Genomic DNA, 25,308 nt, shown 5'->3' on the forward strand with positions numbered 1-25,308 from the left:
TCATTTTCCGTAGACGTCAGCGATCTTGTTGAACTTCGGCCCCCACTCGTTCAAGTAGTTGTAATCCTCGTCACCTGACTTGACGCTCTCGTCCAATGAGGAGAGAGAACCGACCCTCGATCCGTCCCCCTCGTATTCGTACACCTTTGATAAATTTTTTGAATATCGAATTTTTGACAGTTTTACCATAAGAAAGTTTATTTGATATTTTTACTAACACCTAGGATTTTAACTATTTGTATACTTTTTGAAATACTTATTATAAGTTAACATAAGATAAGTTCTAATATTTATTAGTTTTTTTAATATAGAGTTAAAATTACTAACTAATTAAGATGTAAATACATAACGATATACTAATTAACTTTTTAAACTAAACGTTGAAAATAACTTTGTTTAACATTCAATATGTGTTTTGGTCAACCTAGTATAATGTTAAAAGTTTATATAAGTAGTGTTAAAAATCACTCAACATTAAATCATAAGCATATGTTCTAATCTAAAATTGAACTTATTATATTATCTTTTTTTAGTATAATGTTTTAAGTTTAAATCTAAACTCTTTGGATTTGGTATAATCAAATTTATGAAATTCATTTTTAAAAAAAACCAAAGTAACTTTACTTTCGATGTTTTACAAAGAGAAAATTTAGAATTTAAAGCTGGCCTAATGAAATCATATATATTAGTGAAATATTATCCTCTTAATTTCAAACGAAAAATAAAACTCTTTCAACTTGATATAAACTTTCAAATTAAATTGAAATGAAATAAAATATTGCCTCATTACATAAAAATTACTACTTTAAAATGCAAATAAAAAGGATTCGAAATTAATGAAAACTATAACAGAGAAACTTACACACATGAGAAAATCAAAGAAAAATAAGTTTTGCTTTACGCATATTGAAAAGTACATAGGTAATATTTAAAGAACACTTACCTGTATTGCGTCATAAGGGAGATTGTTTGGGTCATTGTCTGTGTTTTGTTTGCACTCATCTATCATTTCTACGTCTACGTCTGATGCTTGCCTGAATAAAAGATCACTAATTAACAATTAATACAGTAAAAGTGTAATGAAGTATACATTTTATTCTTTTTAGGAAAGACAAACATTAAGATTTGTACCCTAGATAAAGTATCATGGTATTTAAATACAAACTTTATGTTTTTTTGTATAATAAAACCGTTTTACATGCCATAAACAAAACAGAACTACACTTTTTACACTAGTATACTTTCAATTACAAAATATATGAATACAAACTCTCGTCGAATCATGTTTGTTTGTACTTGTAATCTTAACAAGTTTATACATTTCAAACTCTACAACAAAAACACCAACACGTCCTGCTCGTTTTCTTCCTCGTTACTCTTCACCTTCAGCTCCATGTTGCCCCACTCCATGTTGTCTTCCTCTCCTCCTCCTTCGATCTTCTCACCTGGAACGTCGCTTCCCATCTCTCCTGACTCGATGTCCTGTGCGATTATTATATAAATACAATTAGTTTATAGAATTTTGTTCTTTTGTTACAATAAATAATTACAAATAGTGGTAGCCCAATGTTCTGAGACACGATTGTCGTTTGTCACCTGATTCGGGTCCTGAGCGAAATAAAGTGTTATATAATAACAAATTGCATCATATCGAATACAAATAGATTATATGATAAGCATCTGATAAATTAATCTAGTTCTTGAGCATTATGCTAGAGAGCCGTAATATTTGTAACTTAATCTTTACTTTAGAGTATTTAATATTATTACTGTAGTAGTAGTAGTATTTAGTGTTACAAAGTATTATTATTGTATCCTGTGCGGGATACAATAACTATATCTGATAAAATAATTTAGTTTATGAGCATTATATTAGAGCGCCATAATGTTGGTAATTTAGCGTTTTGGAATATCTCTTTAAGGTATCCTGATTCGATGTCCTTCTAAAGAGGAGATACAGTGTGAATATACATGGTATGCATCTTTTATACCAGTGGTAAAAGATTGATATTTAAGCATTATATGATTAAAATCGTAAACAGTAAGTATATTATTGTTGTGTAACGTAGTTTATTTTTATAAATTTAATTTCGTTTTTATACTTAACCTGGTTAAAATAAACAATACAAAAATATTGTTGGATGAAAATCTATAAGCTTTAAGCGCTTAGATATTTCTTTTCGTAAATCACTACTTTTATCAAGTTTATTAAGTACAAACAAACTAAATTAATTTTTGAGACCTGTATCGTTATTTGAAGAAATTGTTCGTTTTTTACCTATTTCTAAAGTACTTTTTCTTTTATGAATAATATTAATTAATTTATTCAAAAGCTTATGAGTTAACATTATACTGAATACGATTTCGCCCACCTTGGATAACCTTGTAAAAATATAACCTTTTTATTTTTAAAAAGTACATCAAATAAACTAACATGAATAAGATTATTCTTCAAGTTTCTGTCGCGTTTGGTTTTTCTGTAGAAGAATACAGATAGTACAACTGCAAAAATAAAGTAAATTTAGTTTTGTATGTTTTTAATGATTTAAACTTTCTATAAGTTGTCTTTTAGAATTAAGTAGTTGTAATATTGTTTAACTGGTAACAATATTTAGGCAAAACACCTGTAAAACTTAAACAAATCTTTATTATACAAACATAACTTTTATCTAAAAACAATAAACAAAACAAATTGGTATGCTAAGCTTATACTATGTACTGTATTTGGTATTGTAAATAAGTAATCTTAAACAACATTTCAATAAATAATACAAACGAAATGCATTACATATAGTAAGTTCCTATAAATATAATTAGAACACACTTTTTTTAGATAATCTGTTGTTAAACTTTACTTAAAACATAAACTATATTAACTCAATCTTTTTTTGAAAAATTCCAACTATAAATTACCGATTAAAATATAAACATTCTGAATAAAAGTTTTAAATAAATTTCGAATAATGTTAGTAAAACAAGTAAGAAATTCTATAAATATATTTTCTCACTAGTCATTTAACTAGCTTAATACTTATATTTACAATAAATAAAGACACCTTTAAAAATGAACTTGTTTTAAATCAAACAATTTAATCGAAATTATGTTTTAAGAGCATTTTATTGTTTTGTATTGAGTCTAAACATAATACTTGTGTTTAGTTTTTAGTATACAAGTTTTTATGTTTTATAAAAAAATGTAAAACATAATGCAGTTTTACTACTTTTACAACCTACTCGCGTTCAAAACGTGTTTTAAAAAGTTAAGCATAAAAATATTTTTTTATACTTTGACAGTTTAATTACACTTAGATAAAGTCTTAAATGAGTAAAAACTTAATCGTTAGTACAAACTTTTTAGAGATATTAAAAATTAGACAAAAACGTTTATAATATTTAATTAATGTTTATGTTGAAATTTTTATGCTTGTTTGTTCTAATTGAACCGTAAAGTTTGAGTTCATAAAATTAAAAAGACCATTAAAACTACTTATACAGTGATATATAAATAACCTGTTTGCATGCAACTTGATATGCAAACTTATATTGTAAGTAGAAATTTATCGCTATTAAATATAATTATTTTGTGATTAAGCTCACCTCCTATGACAGCTAATAAAACGCAGGCTACAATAACAACAATATTCACTGTATTTCCATCACCTTTTTGAGGTTCTGTTGTCTCACAATTACCATTTTCTCCACATTCGCAAACGTTTACTGTGTAAAAAACATAATTTATAATTGCTCGTAACAAAATATTTATTATTAATCCCACAATCTTATCCTAAAAATGTTAATCTGTAATTAAATAGTATATTTTTTCAAATTGTAAAACTTTTTTCTACAACTGCGTATGCTTTAAGGTATTATTTCAGTGGTAAAGTTTAAATATTGTTTCTGCTATTTGCTTAAAAGCGATATTTGAACTTTGAAATGAAAATGTTACGACATAATTCACTTAAAGGTTTTATTTAATTTACAGCCATGTTTAAAAATTATATACTAAGAAGTATTAAAGAAACTTTGAATCTACAAAACTAATTCTAATGACATTCTTTCCTTACCATGTATCACTTAAATGAAAATATTTAAAAGTAAAACAACTTACCTTCCACGGTATATGTTCCTTGTAGTTTATTGCTTCCATTGTCTGATATTACATAGCTCAATGTGTACTTATCAGTAACCGACTTGTCAAAATCTCCTCTAAGTGTTCTGATGTATCCTTGACCTGTTAGAATAAGTTTGTGTATTTTTAAAGTTATGTACATTTTCAGATCATGGCTTTACAATTGTGGCAGTAGGCATCTTTTATTAATATACACGTTTTATGTTGAGATTGTATATTTAAATGTTCTACTTTATGTAGTTTATAATTCTATATTGTTTATTAAACGAAAAAAAGCGCTCAAAACATTTGGTTCTAGGACCTGGTGTATAAAAAACCTTTCGGTTATCGATTATAAACAAGTTTTAATGTTTCACTCTAAGAGTTTTATAGCTATTTTGATTCTATCTGTTTAGATTTAGCAAGTAACTGATAACATTACATTATTTTGATAAACTTTGAATGATTTTTTTTTTTAATTGCTTGAAACATAGGTTTGACATAAAATGGTTAATAACTGAATAAGATTGAAACAATTGCAAATACAATTTTAGCTGCATTGATTTTAAAGCAAACTTGTTAGAAATTAACTTTAGGTAAAAATGAATCAACTGTTTACCATCTTTATTAAACAGCTCGAAGTTTCCATTATAAGTTTGATCAGTTGGGTCTTGCGAAAAAGTTAAAAGATTTCCATTCACATCCAAACTATCAGCGTCTGAAGCTTTTAACGCTCCTTTCAATACCTAAAAAATCAAATTTTAGGAAAATGAACACAATTAATTCAATTTACTAACATTTTTTCCGTTTGATAAGTTGTTATAAGAATATTTTTTTTTTAACTTGCTTAAAGTCATAAGTAAAAAACAGTATTTAGTTTGGCTCTATATTTATCAAGTTAAACGTCAAAAGTTTCTTATAAGATAAGATTTTACCACCAATAACAAAACAAAATACTATTTGTTAATTAGTAATTTAGCAAATTGTCACTACAAAAGTTATTTGCTTTTTGTTGCTGTAGAATCTTGCGCCTTTGGGAATTAGTTTAAAGTACTTTAATGGCATTGTATTAAGACCAGCTAGTTTTTACCGCCAACTTTGTTTTGTAATTGTTACTTGGATATATAATGTTTTGATTAAATTACGATAATTTGAAATTGTTTCTTAATTTATAAACTATTTTTGATTTTTGTAATATCAAAAACTAGCTTTTAAAATATTCAAGGTTAACACTTTTTCTTTGAAGAATCATTCAAGTATTAAATAAAAGTTAGAATGTGGATATTAAGATTAACTGTAAATACCTGAGAAGTATTATGATTGTTTTGACAGAGAGTCAAAACTCTTGATTCGTTTAATGGTACTGGAACATTGTCATTAACATCTAGTATTTGTACAAAAACTTTTTCTGTACTTTTGTTGTTTCCTTTTGATTTATCTGATGAAAATATTAAAACGTTTTTATAAATATTCAATTAATTACCAATCTTTCAAATGTTGTAATGTTGTAACTTCTTGGCAATGATAGATGCGGAATTTTTTTTGATCCGTTTTCAACAACTTTTTTATAGTAGTTTAGTTTCTAAGTTACTTAACTACTTATTTTAACAAGTTTCAAATTGTTTTTATTTCAAAATCATGAACTTTAAAACATGTTTACCAGTAGCCAACTCAGTCATAATATTTGATGGTTTTGTTTATTGTTTAATTAACCGTTCTAAAACAAAAAGCAAATAAGTGTTTATAACACAAACTTATTTTATAACACAAATCAAATGATAAACTTTCAGCATTTGTATAGAAATTTAACACTTTAAACTTTAAAATATATTAATAAAATTAATATAATCTAATTGCCTATTTAACAACTTTTATTAAATTTCAATAATATTGGTTTTTAATTAATTTAAATACATTATTATTAAAAGCTTGAACAAATAAAATCACATGTCAATTTGTTAAAGTTTATTACCAAAAGAAATACGCATGTGTTTAAAAATGAATATTTAATAAAAGAAATTTTTGAAACAGTTTATAATTTTTTTTAATTATAAATGTTAAGCAACGTTGCTTCAAATATTACAAAACACTCAGTCAGAAAATTTACAAACTAAACTCATTTTACTTACCTTTCATAGTAACTTCTAATTCATACTGTTGCTCATTTTCGTAATCCAACTGATGTTTAAGAACCACATCACCGTTTTCACTGACTGAGAAGTGTTTGTTGGATCCTTCGAAACTGTTATTATAATGTTTAAGCTTTCAAGTAAGTACTTTAAACGTAAGTATATAATTATGGAAACTAAAAAATTGATAAAACAAACAATATATTTTAAAAGAAATGCTGTTGTTGTATATCTGCATTTGTCTGATTTTAACTGTTTTTATTACAAAGTTTTAATATTAAACAGCTTTGATTGTTAAAAAATCTTAAAACCGTATAGTGAACTGAATTTATTCACACAAGTTATTTTTAACTAGATTGTAAAGTTGTAAAGTAAAACATGCTAACAAAGATAAGCTTATATCACCTCAAGCTTCAACCATGTGTAAAATATTTAACTCACCTAAACGCGAAAAAAACTAGCAAAAATTTGGCAAAAACCAATCAAAAAAAATTCAACATTTGTTATTAAGATGCGTCAACACTTGTCAGTTTTATAAAATACGCATTTAAAACCTCGTAAAAAGTTATATTAAAATTATAAAATAATTATAATTATGTTGACCATTTGGTCAAATATAATGAAATTTAACATTTTTAATGATGACGTAACAACTCATGAAAAATAGTACTACATAAGTGGGAGAATTTTTTTTTTTTTCCTATTCATATAAGCTTATTGTACATATACATTAATGGACAATCTTAATTAAAATTAGTTACGATGGTTTTAGATTTAGGGACGTTTTTAATATGTGAACTTTGATTTACTTTTTCTAATTTTACTCTGGAATAGCACCTTTAGTATGTAGATACTTGGTTTTTACAAATTTGAAATTTTTTGAGCAAAATAAACTCATAACTTAGTTTAAAACTACCCATTAACAAAACAAGTTGACTTTTTGTTTACAAATTAGTTTTAACTTTATATATAATTCATTTATATTATAAATATCAATAAAAACAAACTTAAAAGCATCTCCTTCTGGGTCTTTTGCATTCAACTTGGCAACTTTCGTACCGACTTCTGCATCTTCAGAAACTGAATATAAATAAATAAATGTTATTAAAAGTATACTTTACTTATTGAACTTCGCAACTTTTGTACCGACTTCTGCATCTTCATAAACTGAACAAGTTAATACTTTTTTTTTGTTGCGTTTCGTAACTTTTTTTATCAACTAATAAGTTTATATCTAAGTTTATACTTAATAAAAAAGCTTTAAATTAATACTGTACTCAAAAAGAATCATTTGCATAGCCTAATACATAATAGTTTTTAGCACTTTTTGGCCAATTGTAATACTAGCTACTTCAATTTATATTTCCATACAGAGTTTTCTTACTAAACTTAATTGCATTTTAATTAAAAACGGAAGGCTTTCACTTAATGACTCATATACGTTCATATGAATGATATATGTCAAAAAAGTTTATATAAGGTTTTGACACATGCTGTCTAACACTAATTTATTTTCACTTAAAACTGCGTTGTAAGATTTTGTTTTAAGTTTAAAAATAAACTTTAAACATTTTTTTTAAGTAAACACTTAATTTTAAGTACATACAAACATCTTAATTATACGCTTTACATGGATTTTATATAATGAGATTAAACTGTAGAACATTTGTGTTTTAGATCATATGGCATCAAAGAAAACCTTGATGTAAAGTTGTTATTTAATTATGTAGGCTACTCTGTATCAAGTACACTGAACATTCAACAATTTACTGAATTCAAACTATAGTTTAATAAAATTACATGCTTAAGTCATTTAAAAGTACCAACAAACACACTACATGAGTAAATACGTTTTTTTTTTTGCAACACATTCAGCATACTTATTTCTTAATGTTAAAAGTGTTTATTAATTTCCTATATATGTTAGGGTATCTTTTTGTTAAACCAAAATAAACATAAAACAAACAAAAACCTTTTATGCTTTTAGAATCTTCTAGCAACACCGGTGGCTCGTTGACATCAACAACTTTGACTTTAACATTAGCTTTATTGTTATTTGGTGTTTTAGTTCCTTCTACCAGCTGATTTTTGTTAGAAACTTCAACCACTAAGTTGTACTCTTGCTGCTTTTCGTAATCCAAATTCTGTTTAGAATTAAAAAAGTATTATTTTACTTATTTTAAGCTAATATTTTTGCTTTAATTTTGGATAACTATATGTCTTAAAACCAAAATAAAATTGATAAAAAAAACTAAAATTATTTAAATTAATACTAGAAACTGTTTTTAGCAATGCCAATAATTTATATTTTTAAGCTTTGAATTTGTATATGCATGGTTTAAACAAAATTTAATTTTATACCTGCTAGACTAAATTTTATCAAGGTTTAAAGTTGATCAACAATTTTTTTATTTTTTCAACATTTAATTTTACTTATATATGCTTTTAAAAAAATATAATAAATTGTATAAAACGCTTTTAAAATAGCTTAAAAATACATATAATACAGAAAACTTTGTTTGCTAAAAGTATAAAAGTTGTTCAATAACTTTTAAATTTCATTATAACAACAAATTGAAAAACTGTACAAAACAGTTTTTTTTTCAATATTATGTATCAAGATTTTGAAAAACAAAAGTACGAAACAAAAGAAATTCTTTTGTTTTAATTTGTTATGACATTTTTCTAAGTATGGGAACATTCTTTGTTTATTTAGAAAATTATACTAATGTGTCGTTTGACAGTTATTAATAAAAACAACAAATCAGTTTAACCTTTATCAGATTTTTTCGGTCGTTAAAACTTAATTTGTTAAGTTTTAAACTTTGTAAAATAAATGCTTCTGAAAACAAGGTAGTTTTTAACTTTGGAAAACAAACTTTTAACACAAAAATAAACACATTTTTGTGTTTTTGTATGTAATACTTTGCTTAAGCTGTTTTTAATATGTAGATAAAGTTGAAATATTTTTTTTTAATGAAATTTCAGATAAACTTTGTATTAAGTTTTATGTGACCATATTTAATTTAAAGTAAACACAAGCTCATTTTAAAAATATTAAATATAGATGACATGTCTAACTAGTTGAAAACGGCGTTTTTATAATTTAAGTCGAATTATAGAAAAAAAATCAAACTGATACTATTAAATTTAAATATAACTGATACTTATGACAGCGTACTTTTAAAAAACCTATCTATCATAGATTAACACTGAGTTTTTTAAACAAGTTTTAAAACAAACAAACCTGTTTTACTCTCAAAACTCCTTTATTATCAACAAAGAACATGTTATTTTCATCGTTTGACAGCTTGTATATCATTTCTGCATTATTACCTAAATCCTTGTCAACAGCAGTCAACTTCAATACTTCAGTATTATAAGCTGTGAAAAAAATAAATAAAAAAAAAAATATTTATTATTTGAAGGAAATACTTATACTTAATACTAATCAATAAATAAGCTTTTGCACTTTACATTTATAAGTTACTATAAAGAAGTTTTCTAACATTAAATGTGTTAAATAAAATTCAGCTAAGATGTGTTGAAAGGAATCTTTATAAATTTTTAGTACTCAAAAACCTTATTTAGCTCTTATAAATAACTTTTTAACTTTACTATCAGCTTTTGTAACTACTTTATTAAGTGTACGTGTAAACATTTTTTTTTAACGAGAATCATTTGACCTAAACAATGAATTAATTTTTTTACAAATGTTCTGAAAAAAAGTAAAATATTTTAGTCTTTAAACGTAATTTGAAACAAGTATTTTTAAGTATTTTCAACTAACATTTTAATTTAAAACCCAGTTGAACTTCAAATACTTTATAAAGTAGTTGGCACATAATAACAACTATTTTCTTTTAATAGCTTAGTACAGTAAAAAAATCAAATTAACAAATTAAATTATGTTGCAAAAAAATTATTTTATTACATTTCTAGACGAGCTTTTGGCAATGAAAATCAAAAATATTTATATTATTTTTATTCATCCACAATTATTTTTATTACACTGCGCACAAGTTTAAGTTTACATTGTTTCGTTAGAAACCAATATGTTCGTATAATATTCATGTAATATCACATTTAAACTACTTCTGATGAAAATCGAAACAAAGACCGCTTGATTCACATTATAACAAAGCAATAAGTTATAGTTAAAACAAAACACTTGATATTTATAACAATATACTCACCAGTATTTTCAGAAACTTCAACGGTTTTCTGGTTCCAGTCGAAGTAGGGAGCGTTATCATTGGCGTCTTGAACCACCACTGTGAACTCTGCTTCGTCGGATCTTTTTACTATGTCACCCGGGCCTCCCACTCCGTCTGTTACCTACAAATGTTTGTTTTAATAATTATAACTGTTAATAAGATATTATAAAGGGTCAAGCAAGGTTTTTGATTATTTTTTATTTTCTAAGTAAGATAATCATATTTTGAGTTTTGAAAACTGTTTAGCGGAAATATGTTAGTTTTAATTATATGATTTGCCAAAAATTTTAATTGCGCTTATCGTTAACAACTAGAGGTGTTGGGTATAAAATGTTTTTTGATAGGCATAGACTACGCAAATTACTTCTTTAGATTAATACCAATTTCTAGTTTTTCAAACAGCATTCTTTTTATTAAATTACTTACAGTCACAGCAATTTTGTACTGATCTTTGGTTTCCCTGTCCAACTTTGAGCTCAACGTGACTTCACCATTTTGATGCATGACGAACGGGCAATTAGTGACGTCATCAACGCATTTCAGTTTGTACTCCAACCTTGCGTTGTAATCGTAATCTTTGTCTGAAGCTTCTACGTGGAACACCTTATCGCCTGTTAGAATTTAGTAACTTACTTTTTAAATATCTATTTCTTAAAAATAAATTTGTTTTTTTATTTCGTATTAACTGGCTTTATTATAATTTTAATTAACACAAACAAAATATTTTATGTATACACGTTGTAATTTTATCTTAAAATTGGTGTTTTATAGCTTCGGTAGATTAGCCTTCAAAATTATATGATTTTAGCTTATATTTATTATGTTTAAACCACTTTTAATTGACAAAATAGTTTAAAATATACTTAAGATTATTGAAAAAGTAAAAAACATGTAAATAATTTCATTAAAATACGTAACAAGAGCGGTATAATTAAAATATAGTATATTTAATTACTTTAGATTTATTTATTCATACCATATAAAACACTTTGAATCGTTCATTTCTAAATAAATAATAAATTATTAAAGTATAACTGTATGTAAAACGTTGTTAAATTAAATAACTCTGTAAAATAAACTTCATAAAAAAGTTTACTATCTCACAAAGTTAAATTCTAACACGAATAAGTTTACTAACACTATAAAAAATTTACATTTTTGTTTTTAACTGTATAAAACAGGGTTAGAAAATTAACTTGTTATAATGATAACTCCTTGTTTACGTTTTTCCGTAATATTTTATTACGACACAAACTATTTTTGCTCAAAGTTTTTCAAAACACGATCAAAAATTTAATTCAAAAATTAATCAAGAAAATTACTTTGAAAAGCAAATATTTTAAAGGTAACCTTTTAAGAGAAAAGTGTTAACTCCCGCAGTGTAAGTACGATATAATTCAATTATTAAACAAAACTAGGATTTTCTAAAGTTTGTTTTGCCTTTTAAGGAGTAATAGTTTTCAGAACACTTTACGCGTCTTTTTTGGAAAACTTCTTTTCAAACAGCTATGTATATACAAATTAAAATATTCCAATCAGGCAATAAACTTTTTTCAGTTTAGTTGAAGTTGTGAATGTTTGCTTATGATTTTGATTTAACACTTCTAACTTTTCGTCAAATTAAACAAATTCAAGAATGCTGTCAAAATTTACTTATTACAAAATACTGTTACAGGTTTTATAAAATATTACAATTGTGTCAAAAATTTTATAACAGTTAAAATGTTAAACAACTGTTGTAAAAACTAAAATAGTTTTACGAAGTAACATATGTTGTTATTGAGAAACCGACACACAGCTATTTTTATAACAATGACCTGAAAGTTTATAATTACATTTTGCTTTTTGAAAATGCTATTTCACAACAGTATACATATTCAAAACATTTTTAAGATTTCATGTAATTTTTTGAGTTTTTTAAGCACAATGTCTGAATCTACTATTTCACGAAGTCATAAAAACTGTTTTCATCAAACGGCAAATATCAAGTTAAATTTAAATTTTATAAGCAGACAATTAGTTTCCGTAAACAAGTCTTTTCTGTAAAATAGTTGGCTTGTTTAGATGTATAAACTTTCTTTTTAACTTAATTGAACTAAAAACTTTTGCTCTTTACAACTCATCGTGCAAATTATCTAAAACTTTAAGCTTCATTCAAAGAAATTTTTTTTTTAATATTATTTTTCTTGGTATTCTAAACATTCAAAACTACAAAAGTTTGATAATTTTTTTAAATTGAAAACTCAAAACCTTGGTCCTGTTTAGTTCTACAAGCTGCTTTAGCTACTTCTTACAGAATTTAGGACGTAAATATGCTTTTCTGGTACTCAAAAAAAAATTGTAAATCTTTATAACAAACAGCAATATGCTACAAATATCATAATAGCATATAGGTTATTGAAATTAAAATAAACAAACAAATAAGTTTTTTTTTTTTTTTTAAAAACATGTTAATTAGTACAAGGCAAATTTTATAAAACTTACTTTTATGATTATAATTGTAATCAATAATCATGTATAAAAATTGTTTAACTTTTATAAATATTACTGTTAGTAACTTTATTAACATACATATTTTCATCTACTGGTCATCAAATTTGGTTAAGGTTCATGCGTTATTTGACTATTGTTTATGAAAAGTTAATTAAAAGGCCAGATTGTAAAATGTGCATTAAAACTGTATAAATAAACTCTCAGAATTCAACCGAAAACATGAAAATATGTTGATTAAATTTATCTAATATGTGACATTTGACTTCATTAACCCTTTATTATATTTAGATTGAAGTTTAAAAACATTGTCCGCTGACTAAAGTTTTAATTAAATTTATTTAGCATTAAAAGTTTGTTTAATTTTATAAATTATTTTAGTTAAAGATTTATTAAGCATACCTTTAAATAAAAACAATCTAAGTTTTTTGTCACGCTTTCTTTTAATTAACTAAATAACACTTTCAGACTTTTCAAAGTAGTTCGAATTTTTTAATTTCAAAAGCACCGAGAATCAAACAATGCTTACAAAAACATAATATATTTTCAGTTTTTAACAATCTTTACTTGTGCGAATAGTCGAAATTAGCATGTTGTTACTTAGTCCTAATACAACTTAAAACAAATAAGAGTTTTTCTTATTTTTTACTTATAACAAATATGTGTCACTTAAAATAACTATCTTGGCTTTGACCATTTTTTCATAAAACTTTATTAGTGTTCAAATAAAACAGTTTTGATTTGATTAAAATCATTTTATTTATTCTGTTCTTGTTGTCTTACATAAAGAACTTCAACCTACCAATTTTAATTGCTTCTGAAACAAAGTATTTGGTCTGCTCTTTATTGATGACCGGTGAGTTGTCGTTCACATCTTTCACCTCGATTGTTATTTGTTTCAACGGGAGCTCTTCTACTTCTTTACCATTGTTCAGTGTTTTCACCTAGATAAAATAGCTTACTGGATTATCGATAATCAACTTTTTAATATTTTAAATACATATTGAAAAAAATGTATAAAGTATGTAAATACTGCTGTATCAATTTTTAAGAGTAAGTACTTTCTATTTCGAGTTATCAAAGACCAAAACAATAAATATTTATCTTGAAATCAAAAAGTTAAACAAATTTTTAACACTAATCATAAACTTTGAGCTGCATAAATAGTAGTAAACTTTAATAAAACTTTTTTCAATTGATAATCAGTCTACTAAAAAAGTACTTATTATATTTACAACAAACATACAGTTATTTGGTAGTATTGTTTGGTTTCTCTGTCCAAAGGTCCTTTCGCGAACAATTTGCTTCCTCTCATCTCAAACATGTCAGTTTCTCCCATCAGCTCGAAAGTTAGTCCGGAGTATTTACCAGAATTCTTTATTTTTGACTTCAACTGTTTGAAAATATTTAATTAGTAGATTTAACTTTAGTTTTATTAAAAGATAAGCTTGTTCTCAACAGCAGGCTATAAAAACTTTAACAGACTTGATTTTATTAATTTGAGTACAAAAAAAAACAGCTTAAAATTTGCTCCAATAACATATGTATTTTTTGTTTTGGTTAGTTTTATGATTTTGAATTCAAAACAAGGAACTATTAAGTTTATAATTTTTTTTTGAACTAGAAAACCAACACCAAAAATTTTTACAACATACAATTGATTATTAAAACAAGTAAATCACTTACATCGGCAACCGGCCTGTTGGGCTGCATGTTTTCGTAAACACTGAAAGAATTGAACTGCCACTGACAACAGCATCAAATATTTCAACATAACTTACTTTTATATTGTTTAAACTCTGAAAAATTGTTATTTGGTTGTTATATTAATCATGTTAACATAACTAACTATTTGCAGCTATAGATTAAATGTAAAAATTCAACTTGTCAAAAACGTTTAGTAAAATTTTAGCCCATCCAAATTTTAAGTTAATGTACAGTGTACATGAACAGTAAAAAATATGAGATATATTTAGAAGCAAATTCTAAATTAATGAAAACTAAAAGTTAAATAAAATAAAAGAACACAAAATAAATTTACGATACATCAATCTTTATTTATAAAACATCTAAAGTTATGTTTGTTCATAATATAACTAAAGTATTAAATTTCAAAACATCCTTTGCAATCAATTTTTATGCCTAGCTGCCCATAAACATTGTTACAAATTTAAAATATTTTTAGAACTTTTGTAGCTACAACTTGCTTGTAAAATTTTTATGACAAATATTTTCATAACATCTAAATTAAATCAAATTAACAGCAATATATATTTTTGACCGGTGAATTTAACAATTTTAAGAAGTGTTTAGACTTGAAGAATATATATTTTTATAACTTAAGCGCTTAAAAGTACATGCAAAGATATAAAGTTTAGCTACTAAATATCTCTTCCATAAGTATAATTTAAGCTTTTATTTCAAGTACTATAAGCTTTACTAAAAAAAGTTTCACATTCTGACATAATTAACTATAAATATTATTTAGATAAATTTTTACTACTCTTATTATTTTAATATCAATATCCCAGCATAGACATACAACTCAAAAAAAAGGTAAATAAACTTTACTACAAATAAAAACAACGAGAATCATTTAATTCTTTTTTTTAAACCGTATTTTAATATCATATAAATTAATAAAATAAGAAGTTTACCTCCAATAAAATGACAAAGCTCGTGTAAACTGAAAGTCTTAAAATTCTTGAAGTCTGAAATTTAAACCTAAATATAAAAACTTAATCTTTGCTGAGTTGATATACAATACAACAAAAATTCATTTATATATACAATTACATTTTTCTTTAAAAACGCTGACTAGACTTCAAAATTTCTTGGTGATAAAACTTGTAACAAGATACTTGTAGCAATGATATAAAACTTTAAATCTTTAAATATGTAAGAAAAAGACTTTTTTAAGCTATCTATTAAATAGTTTCCTAAAAACTAAGATTCAAACAGTAAAAAACGGCTTTATTTATACTTTAACAAAACACGCAAAACGAGCTTAATTTTGCAAAGTATCAAAAGCTTTTAAGTATTAAAGTATATAAACATTGCGGACCGTTGTACTGTTTATATAATAGACGATTATTTAAATTTTATTTATTCCAAAAGCTTTATAATGCATAAAATTGTGAAGTTTTAGAATTTACAAATTTAAACAAAACTTCAAATGTTGTTAAAAAATTAGTTAAAACATTTCACGATGAAAGCATTTAGAAAAAAAAAACATTTGAATTCTTAAACATTAACATTTGTAAATATTAACCAAAATAACTATTAACTTAACACAACTAATTTTAATCCAATTACGTAAACTTTAGTTTTTTCTTTTTAGTTTGATATAACAGACAGTACAAAAGTTTTAAAATCTTAAAAAAACACTTATACATGTAAACAAATTTTCAACAAATTACGAAAACTAAACTTTTATTTTTGAGTATGCTCTGCTACTTAAAAAAATATTCATTAATAACAAACCATGAATAAAGCTTTACTAAGAAATAAAAGGCAGTTAAGATTCATTCTTTTATATAACTGAAGTAATTTGAAACTGTAAAGCTTTAGACTTTGAAAATTAAACTTGAATATTGAAATAAAAGTTTTGCTGAGTCAATATAAAAATAGTTCAATAGCAAATTAAATTGTTTACATATACGCTGACTAAACTAGATAGCTTTTAGGTGACAAAATTTGTAATATTACAATTGTTAGTATGTAAGAATTTACCTAATTTAGGTATAAATTTTTTTTAAATACACTCTTAGAGTTTGTTTTACTTAAAAACTTTTCAAACAGAAATCTAATCACCTAAATTTTAAAACCTTTTCTTAAACAAAGCTCTAACAAAGTTCTTATCAAGAATGCTGAAGCTCTTAAAACAAAAATCAACTTTTTTCAAATGAATTTTTACTTTTTTTTTAGATCTCTCATTTTAAATCTCTCAACTTTCACAAAAGCTCAGACTCTTTTTTTCAAACCAGTTTTTTCTATTGATTTTTAAATTGGTAAATTAAATGAAAGTTTTTTTAATATATTGTAAGCTTATAAGTTATATATCAGTGTTATGATATCAGTGTTCTAAAGCTATCTTTTCCATAATAAAAATTTAAAAAAACTTTTTTTTCCGGTGCATAACTTATTCAAAAAATATAACAAAACGCATCTCATTTTTATATTTAGATTTGAAACTATAAATGATTAAAATCAAAATAAAACTTAATATGCTTATTTTTCTAAGCTTAAAGAAATTAACTAATTCTTTACTTCAAATATAATTTTCAACAGTAGTATAGATTAAGTTTAATATATATTAGAGTGACACTAAAAAATCATATAAGTAGTTTATTTTAAGTTAAATAGGTATTTTAGTTGATTAAAGTTTTTTTATGGAAAAAATTTGTGCTCAGAAAAATAAAAATAAAACTAACTCTTATCTTATTCTGGGTTCTTAAAAGTCTATACACAAAAAAAATTACTGTTACAACGACAAACATAACAAACACAATGACAGTACATAACTTGAGTACAAACATTGAAATTAACATAGCTTATGACAATCTTTTTTTTCACAATACAGGTTTATTATTAGCTTTAAATAAAACTTGTTGTTAATGCAAATCATTAAAATTCAATTAGCTTACAACAAACATGTTTACAAGTTTATTTACTCGTGATTATATTTCAAATTAATGTTTCACTTAACCTATGGTGAACTTTGAATAAATCCCTTACTATAGTAGGTATTTATTTGACCTGGACAAAGGGTTAAAAAGTAACCAAGTAGTGCTTGAATAGATATAAAGTTGTTTTGTGTTTCAGCTCCTAGGACAAAATATTTTGAGAGTTTTTTTTTGTCGTTTAATAAACAATATTTATATAGGTTTTAAGAAACTAATTTACTATACAAGATTTTTTTTTAAATTTAAAATAAAAACATTTATGATATTAAGCTTAAATCAAGTAATTTATATTAAATATTTTTAGACTTCTCAAAACTAGTGAGTAGTGGCTAAAACTAAACTATTAATATGGTGCTAATAAATTAAACACAATACTTTGAACAAAATGTAAATCAGACACTTTTATCTAATAAGTATTCAACTTTCTTTTTTTATAAACACATAGTATAGGATTAAATAGTCAACTTATAGTAAGAAATTTACTGGTATTAAACAAAGAAACAAAGCTAATGTTAAACCAAGCTTACAATTATTACAGATTTTTTAACTATTTAAACTAAAATCATAGTTTATATTTTCTTCTACTACAAAACATTTCATCAGGATTTAAAAGTGCAACTCTGCTTTGAGGCGATAGTTATTGGAAATCTAATATTGTAAGAAGATCTCTAAAAAATTGAAATCAATATCCATTTTTTCAAGCCTGGAAATTATTGATATTGTTAAGTAAATAAAAAAACGTTTCTAAATATATAGAACATATTACTGAAAAATTTATATTAAACTTAAAGTTTAAAAAGTTTAAAATTTAAAGAAACTGTCAGAAAGAAAGTTTTAGAAAATCAAACTGCCTGTATTTATTTCAAGTTTTTCACGAACTTTTCTGTAATAAAATTTTAAGCACTGAGTAATTTTATATTTCTTTATAGTACTTAAAAAACACACAAAGTATCAGTGTTTAAATCGACCAGTATTTCTCAAAAATTTTTAAATTACATTGAAAAATCTTGAAATTAAAGAATACATATTCATGATAACAATATATATTTAAATTAAATACTAATTTTAAAAACAAATAGTTTATTGCACATTATTTTTAAGTAAAAAATGTACAAATTTATTTATTTTATAACAATATAACATAGAAATAACTAAATTTCATAATCAAAATTTAATATCAAAAAATTAAAAATAGATACAAATTTTGATTTTTTTTTTCATTTCAGAAAAAAAAAAATTCAATTTAACATTTTTTTTATTTTGCTGTGATTATTTTTTAAGAGTAACGGAATTTTATAATAACTTTAGTAGTATATGTAAAACACACCAAGTATCGGTGTTTCAATTAATTTGCTTTTTTAAATAAAAACTACAAACTTATATCAAAAAACAAATTAAACTTAGTATAAAGTACAAGTGTATCACTAATATTTTATATAGGTATACATATTTATGTATTTATTTTGTGAAGATGATAACACAGTCTCTTAACTTTCTGTAGGTTTAAAAAAAGTTCAGTAAACAAAAACAAATTTTTTACTTGTACAGCTATTTTTGCGTTAAATTACGCGTTCGTCTGTTTATGCTTGTAATTTGCATTGTAGTATATAAAAGCCTTGCAAAAAAAAACGTATTAAGCGCTGTAACAGTTGTACGAGGTTTTTTTTTATGTTCTGAATTTATATATTTCTACAATCATAACATTGTGTTCTGCAGTATAACAAAACTAATAAAAATGACTTGTTAACTACTAATGATTATATTTAAAAATAGACTGACAAATATAAACATTTTGATGATGTAACTTATCTTCACTAAAATATTATTCAATAAAAGTTAAAAAAACAAATATGTACCACCTAAACCTAAAATTCAAATATGTACTAACATACAATATAATGTCAATTTTTAAATCTTGTCTTGAAAATCTGTAAACACACAAAGCTAAATATACTGTCACTTATAAAACCAAAACATAATAACAATTCATAACTTGTGTAAAGTATTAAACCTCAATTAGCTTGTAACATTTTTATTTACCATTGTGCAAGTTTATTTCAAACTGTGAGTTGAAATTCCCAGTAGGTTGAGCCTATATATACATTTTTATACTGCTTTAAATTACTAATAACTAGTAAACAGTGGTTAAAATTAATTTGTTAAGTTGATACTTATAACTAATAAGTAACGCTTTGTGATTTAAGTGTAAAAACATCAACTTTATTTAATTAGTAATCTACTTTTATTTCATAAACCAGTAATCTAGAGAGATTAAGTTGTTAAAATTTTAATTTGTTGATGCTAAATTAACAAACTAGAACTAATGCTAAAACTAAGCTTACTAATTTAAGAATATATTTGACTGACTAAAAACTAATAACTTAAACAGTTAAATACTACAACAAATTTCATTAGAAAAATTAAACGCTAACTTAAACTTAAGGCGATAATTTTTCACAATTTAGTATTAGTAAGTAGAACTCATGAAAAAACAATAATATTCTAGCCATTTAAACAAAATCTAAATGTTTTTTATAATCAAAGTATGTAAAACATATATATATCAATAAAACGCTATTAATCTTTTTGAAAAATGTATTGAATTATTTCTTTAAAGATAATATAACTATAACTAATCAAAAATAAAAGAAACTTCAAAAGGTTTTAAATAGTTTTGTTAAGAAACGACTCAAATAATTTTAATCAAGTCAATTTTTTACCTAGAAATTACTGTTAACAAATTTAACAACCTAGAATTTTTTAAATTCAAATTATACCATAGTTTTAATTTACCAAAAACACTCAGAGTGTCAGTGTTGTATTAAGATAGCTTTTTTAAGAGAAATCAAATTAATTTTGAAAATTAACTTTTATAAAATCAAAAATAACTTTGTTGCTTATAATTTATACATAGAAATATTTACTTTGTGAAATACATAGATAATTACAAAAGCTTTTTAACTTTCCTTATGTGAATTATAACTAAAACCAAGTACTTATTAAAAGCATTTTAATGAAATTTGACATGTTTTTACGATTAATATAATTGAAAAAATTTCATTCATATACATTAGATTTGAAATAACAAGTGTATGTACGCTATTAACTCCGCTTCCATTAAAAAATGATCAAGTAACTATTTTAAAATTTCAGAAACAAATGAGTATAATTTATAAATGCATTCTAATTAGAACCAACTATAAGAACTAACTATATTAAACTTTTACTGAAACAAAGTTAGATAAACAGTTATTTAATAAAAGTACATAATTTTTTTTCAACAATAAAAATCACTTAGCTCGTAGAAACGCTTTTATTCACAATCCAAGTCTATTACAAACTATTAATAAACACACTTAGTAGATTAAGCTTATATAAAATTCCTTAAAGTGATTTAGATTACTAAAAACTAATAAACATTAATTAAAGTTTAATTTTAATTTATTACTTATCACTATAATAACACTTTAAGGTTTAAGTGTGAAATTAAAAACTCTTTACGATAGTTTAAAATAGTAAAACTGTTTTTTATTTTTTTTTTATTTGTTTACAAACGATTTGTTTAGTATTTTAATCTTACTAAACTTAAATTTTTTTATTACGGGATTTTTTAAATACTTGTAAGGTTTTGAAGACTCCATAACAAAATACCAAACGTTGCGATTGTTATTAAGTAAAACTTAGATATAAATTATAATTGTGCTCATAGTTTTTAAAATTTAAACAATTAAAAAAAAGTAATTTACTATTCATTTTTTAAGTAAATGACGATAACTTTATTTAAACTTGTAGTATTAAATACAAGATAATTGTAATAATAAAGTTAAATAACTTTTAAAAAAAAAAACTAAACATATTAAGTCGTTTAGTTAATTTATTTCGGAAATAAATAGTAATAAACAAAAATTGTTTTTAAATCTCGCCTATGTGTTAAAATTTAAACCTTCTACTAGCCTGCATTGAATGCAAACTCACGCTTAGCAACCTACTATCTTGATTTAAAAAACAATTGCGGAAAAAGGGGAAACTTTGCTATTAATGCGTTGAAATACGACGGTGGTCTTGATCACAATAAATTTGAATTCTACCGAGTACAAAACGAAGAAAATGACAAGTATGATGGATACAAAGCAGATCACAATGTCTTCATTTTAAACACTATTCAATACAAATGGAGTTCGGAATGCGTTCAGTTGTTTAAAAAATATTCATATAAATTTTTTTATCTTAAATACTTTAATCACTTTGTTCAGTTTACTTTTTGTTTTTAAAGTTTAACTGTACGCTTGCTCGCACTAGATAATCACTTTAAATTTTATAAATATTCATTAACTTTTACTATAGCTAAAACTAGTTGACATAAAGGAAATTTTTCTATTGTAGATTTATTTGAAAAATAACTTTTTTTTTAAAGTTAAGCTGAGTGAAATAAAAAACCTAGTTCATCTTTTTTTTAATTCAAATTGTATATAAACAAAAGTATATATGAAATAAAAAGTAGACAAAGTTTTTAAAAAGTTTTATTTACCCTATAAGTCCAAGTTTATATTATTCTTCAAATAGTTATATCTAATGTTTAAGATAAAGATATAAATATGTATTTTATAAGCATAATTTTGGTTTTTAAATAATGAAATTTGATTGTTTTTTTTTTTATATCTCGGGTGTTAATAAAAATATTTTTTTAACACAAAATTGCAAAGCTTTTTAAGATTATTTTGTGAAATATACTTGTTTAGCTTAAAATAAATTAGCTTATTATTTACTCGTTTATAGCTTACTTCTTAAATATTTTTTTCTTCGCACTTTGGACATTACCGGTTGAGTATATACTTTTTCGCTGTGTTCGAAATGAGTATTAAAGCGGCTTGTAACTGTATTATTTGGAATAATATTTGAAGTGCTTATACTAGGACAATAGTCATTTCTTTTAATGCGCATCGAAAAATTGACACTAAGATTAGAACTTATTTTAAAAATTTCAATTTTTTTACTTCTAAAAGTACTAACCGTAAATAAATTAAATTTTTATCTTTTTTTTTAAACTACAAAATGCTACCTTTTTTTCTGAAACGTAGCCTAGTTTTTTTAAAAGCCTAGAATGTTTTTAACAGACTCATTTTTACTGACTGCTAGTACATTATGCTAATTTTTTGATAAATTTTAGTTAAAGTTAGTTAAAATTACACTTTTATGTCTTGTAGACTTAAAGTAGAACAATTTAAAAGTAATATCATACAACGACCAGTTTCTCAATACTTTATTCATATTTGTTTATTAATTTTACATTCAAACATTTCAACAAATGTCGCTTTCAATGACGCACAGCGCGTACCTGGAGTACGAGTAATCCGAGCAGTAAGTGTCGAAAATGTAACTTTCCGTCGGTCACCACGCAGTTGTACTCGGTACCGTGGTAACCGTAACCGCTCGCCCACTCAAACGGGCTCTCTGTGACGTCATACTGCTCCCCGGATGACAGGTACCTCCACTGACCTTCGGTGTACGAGTCCGTCAACCCCATCCAAATGTGACCCAGTCCGCTGGCGTAGGCCGATTTTAAAATCGCTTGTATCTGACTGAAAAATTTAGTATTTTTTATTTTGTATAAATCTTACATTAACTTTTTCATGACTAGCACTGCACAAATTTTACAAAGTTTATTGAATAATGTAAAACAACTTAAAGTTCTATAACTAAGACATTTTGTTTAGTTTTAGTCGTTAAGTTTCACTTAAAAACTTCCTTTGTGTTATATTAAAAAAAAATTATACGCCTTTATAAGTAAATAATACTTTGTTGTAATTTTTTTTAACCACTAAGAGTTTTTAATATAAAATATTATTACTTGTGATAATAGGTTCCCTTTTTTCCGAGTGTCTCCATGAGCACATCTCCACCTAGTAACAAACACATCCCTCTTGAGTGTTCGAAAGTCGCCTTATTTGGTGTTAATATAAACATCTTTCCTATGCAGTTTTCTGAAATATAATGAATAAATTATTATAAACCAAACACTGTACTGTGCGTTGTTTGTTTTAGTTTTAGTTTTAAGCAACCTTAAATATTAAAATAAATCATTTTGAACAGTCAGTGTTTTATTTTCATTTTAATGCTTTATTTTAATTAATATAAAGAAAGCTAAAAACTGCTCACAAATATGAATTATACTGTACAGTTCTAAACACTGTTAATGACTTCAGTTTAGTTTAATTATAAGAAATGATAACGAAATATTTTAACATAAACTCACGTTGTACACATGAATCGCTGCAGACATCCAGAACTTCAGCTGATGTATAGACAAGAAGTGAAAGTAAGAACACAAACAGATTAAAAATAATCATTTCTTTACATAAAATAAATCTGCCTAAGGTTATAAAGCAATAACTTTGTTGCTGCTAGTTAAAAAGATTATAATTAAAAAAAGATTCTTCATACATTTTTTAATTACGTGTCTATTTCTTTAAAAAAAACTTTATTACTGTTAAATTTTGTAAACAGTCAGCTTTCTTAAGTGACAAAACTAAAGACTTGGTCAATAGTTTATGTACTGTAATCTCGAGGAAAGGCCATATGTTATTATTTCCAGTAAACTTAATTTCATCAGTAAGTAAAAGTTCAACTTTTGTAGTTTAAATGTTAAACAGTAATAAAGCGCATTATCTTAAACTTTAATTTTCTTTGAGTAAATAATTTGTTTACTCAGTGAGTTTACACATGTGATAAGTTTCTTGAATACTTGAGTGTGTAAAAATCCGTTCTTATGTTTTTATAGTTCAATAAAAGAAAGCATACTTGTTTTATTAATTGTATCAACGTTTGGTTTTCCTGTTTGTTCTTTACAATGCAGTAGAAACCTGACATTTTAAACTCAGAAAAAAGTGTCAACCTACCAGTTTTGATTGAAATTATACTCATTTTACACTAAATAAAAGCTAATTTCTATTTATCAATCAACAAAATACGATCTACTCTAGTTTATTTTAAAATAATAGATTATTACAGAGTAATTTGTTTTTTTTTTTTGCATTAGTCAAGTAATTTATACTTATCTACATTTTGTTACTTTAACTTCATTTATTTAATAACATATCTTAAAGTTGTTTAAAATTATGATCAAGTTCCACTTATTTTTGAGACTAAGTGAGTATTTTGCTTGGGTGCGTACCTCATAGATTGCATATTTTATCTCTACCCGTAAAATTTCTATATGATTTAAAGCTAAGTTGTAAAAACTAGTTTTTTTTTTGATATGTTACTTTTATACTAATCAACTAGTCAAGATAGGTCTGAACGGAATTAAGTTATCTTAATAATTTATCCATTTCAAAAGTATATATTTATATATATATATAGATATATATACAATATATACATATATTTTTAAAGTATAGAAATGTTAGTTTTATTAAACTTTAACATTTATTTTACAAGTTAAGCTATAAAGTATTTTAATTTAAAGTTATTCAGCTAATGTATAAATTTAAGCTACATATACAAGTACAAACTATTTTTTATTATAAGTTATACTCTAAAATATAGTTTGACATTATTTTTTCTAATCTTTTTCATATAGAATATTATAACTTTTAATTTGTCGATAACTTAGAGTCGTTAAATATAAAACAATTACTTTTTTGTTAAACACTTTTTATAAAATATAATGTATTGCGATC

The 25,308-nt window shown here is 24.4% G+C and overlaps 1 protein-coding gene across 1 annotated transcript; it reads right to left on the reverse strand.

The window, feature by feature from the left end:
• On the reverse strand, positions 1–23,976 carry LOC145845742 (cadherin-19-like). Its single transcript, XM_082952811.1, has 20 exons — positions 23,883–23,976; positions 23,478–23,610; positions 22,965–23,208; positions 14,631–14,690; positions 14,191–14,337; positions 13,747–13,888; positions 10,881–11,065; positions 10,434–10,575; positions 9,485–9,621; positions 8,210–8,381; positions 7,245–7,317; positions 6,238–6,350; positions 5,413–5,546; positions 4,728–4,854; positions 4,109–4,231; positions 3,598–3,717; positions 2,435–2,502; positions 1,349–1,482; positions 944–1,034; positions 1–144 (listed from the first exon to the last, which is right to left on the reverse strand). The coding sequence occupies exons 1-20, from the start codon at positions 23,974–23,976 to the stop codon at positions 1–3; spliced, it is 2,583 nt and encodes an 860-aa protein (XP_082808937.1).
• Between the last annotated feature and the right edge of the window lie 1,332 nt (positions 23,977–25,308).

The sequence above is a fragment of the Thalia democratica genome, unplaced genomic scaffold, assembly GCF_965202585.1.
Source record: "Thalia democratica unplaced genomic scaffold, ktThaDemo2.hap1.1 HAP1_SCAFFOLD_147, whole genome shotgun sequence".
NCBI classification, from domain to species: Eukaryota; Metazoa; Chordata; class Thaliacea; order Salpida; family Salpidae; genus Thalia; species Thalia democratica.

What these genes read in the sequence shown, in the direction of transcription:
- LOC145845742 (XM_082952811.1), bottom strand. Translation starts at nt 23,976, where the DNA reads ATGATTATTTTTAATCTGTTTGTGTTCTTACTTTCACTTCTTGTCTAT. An exon ending in TCGGATTACTCGTACTCCAG is followed by an intron (nt 14,691 to 22,964) that starts GTACGCGCTGTG and finishes TGCTGTTGTCAG; the next exon opens with TGGCAGTTCAATTCTTTCAG. An exon ending in AACAATACTACCAAATAACT is followed by an intron (nt 13,889 to 14,190) that starts GTATGTTTGTTG and finishes TATTTTATCTAG; the next exon opens with GTGAAAACACTGAACAATGG.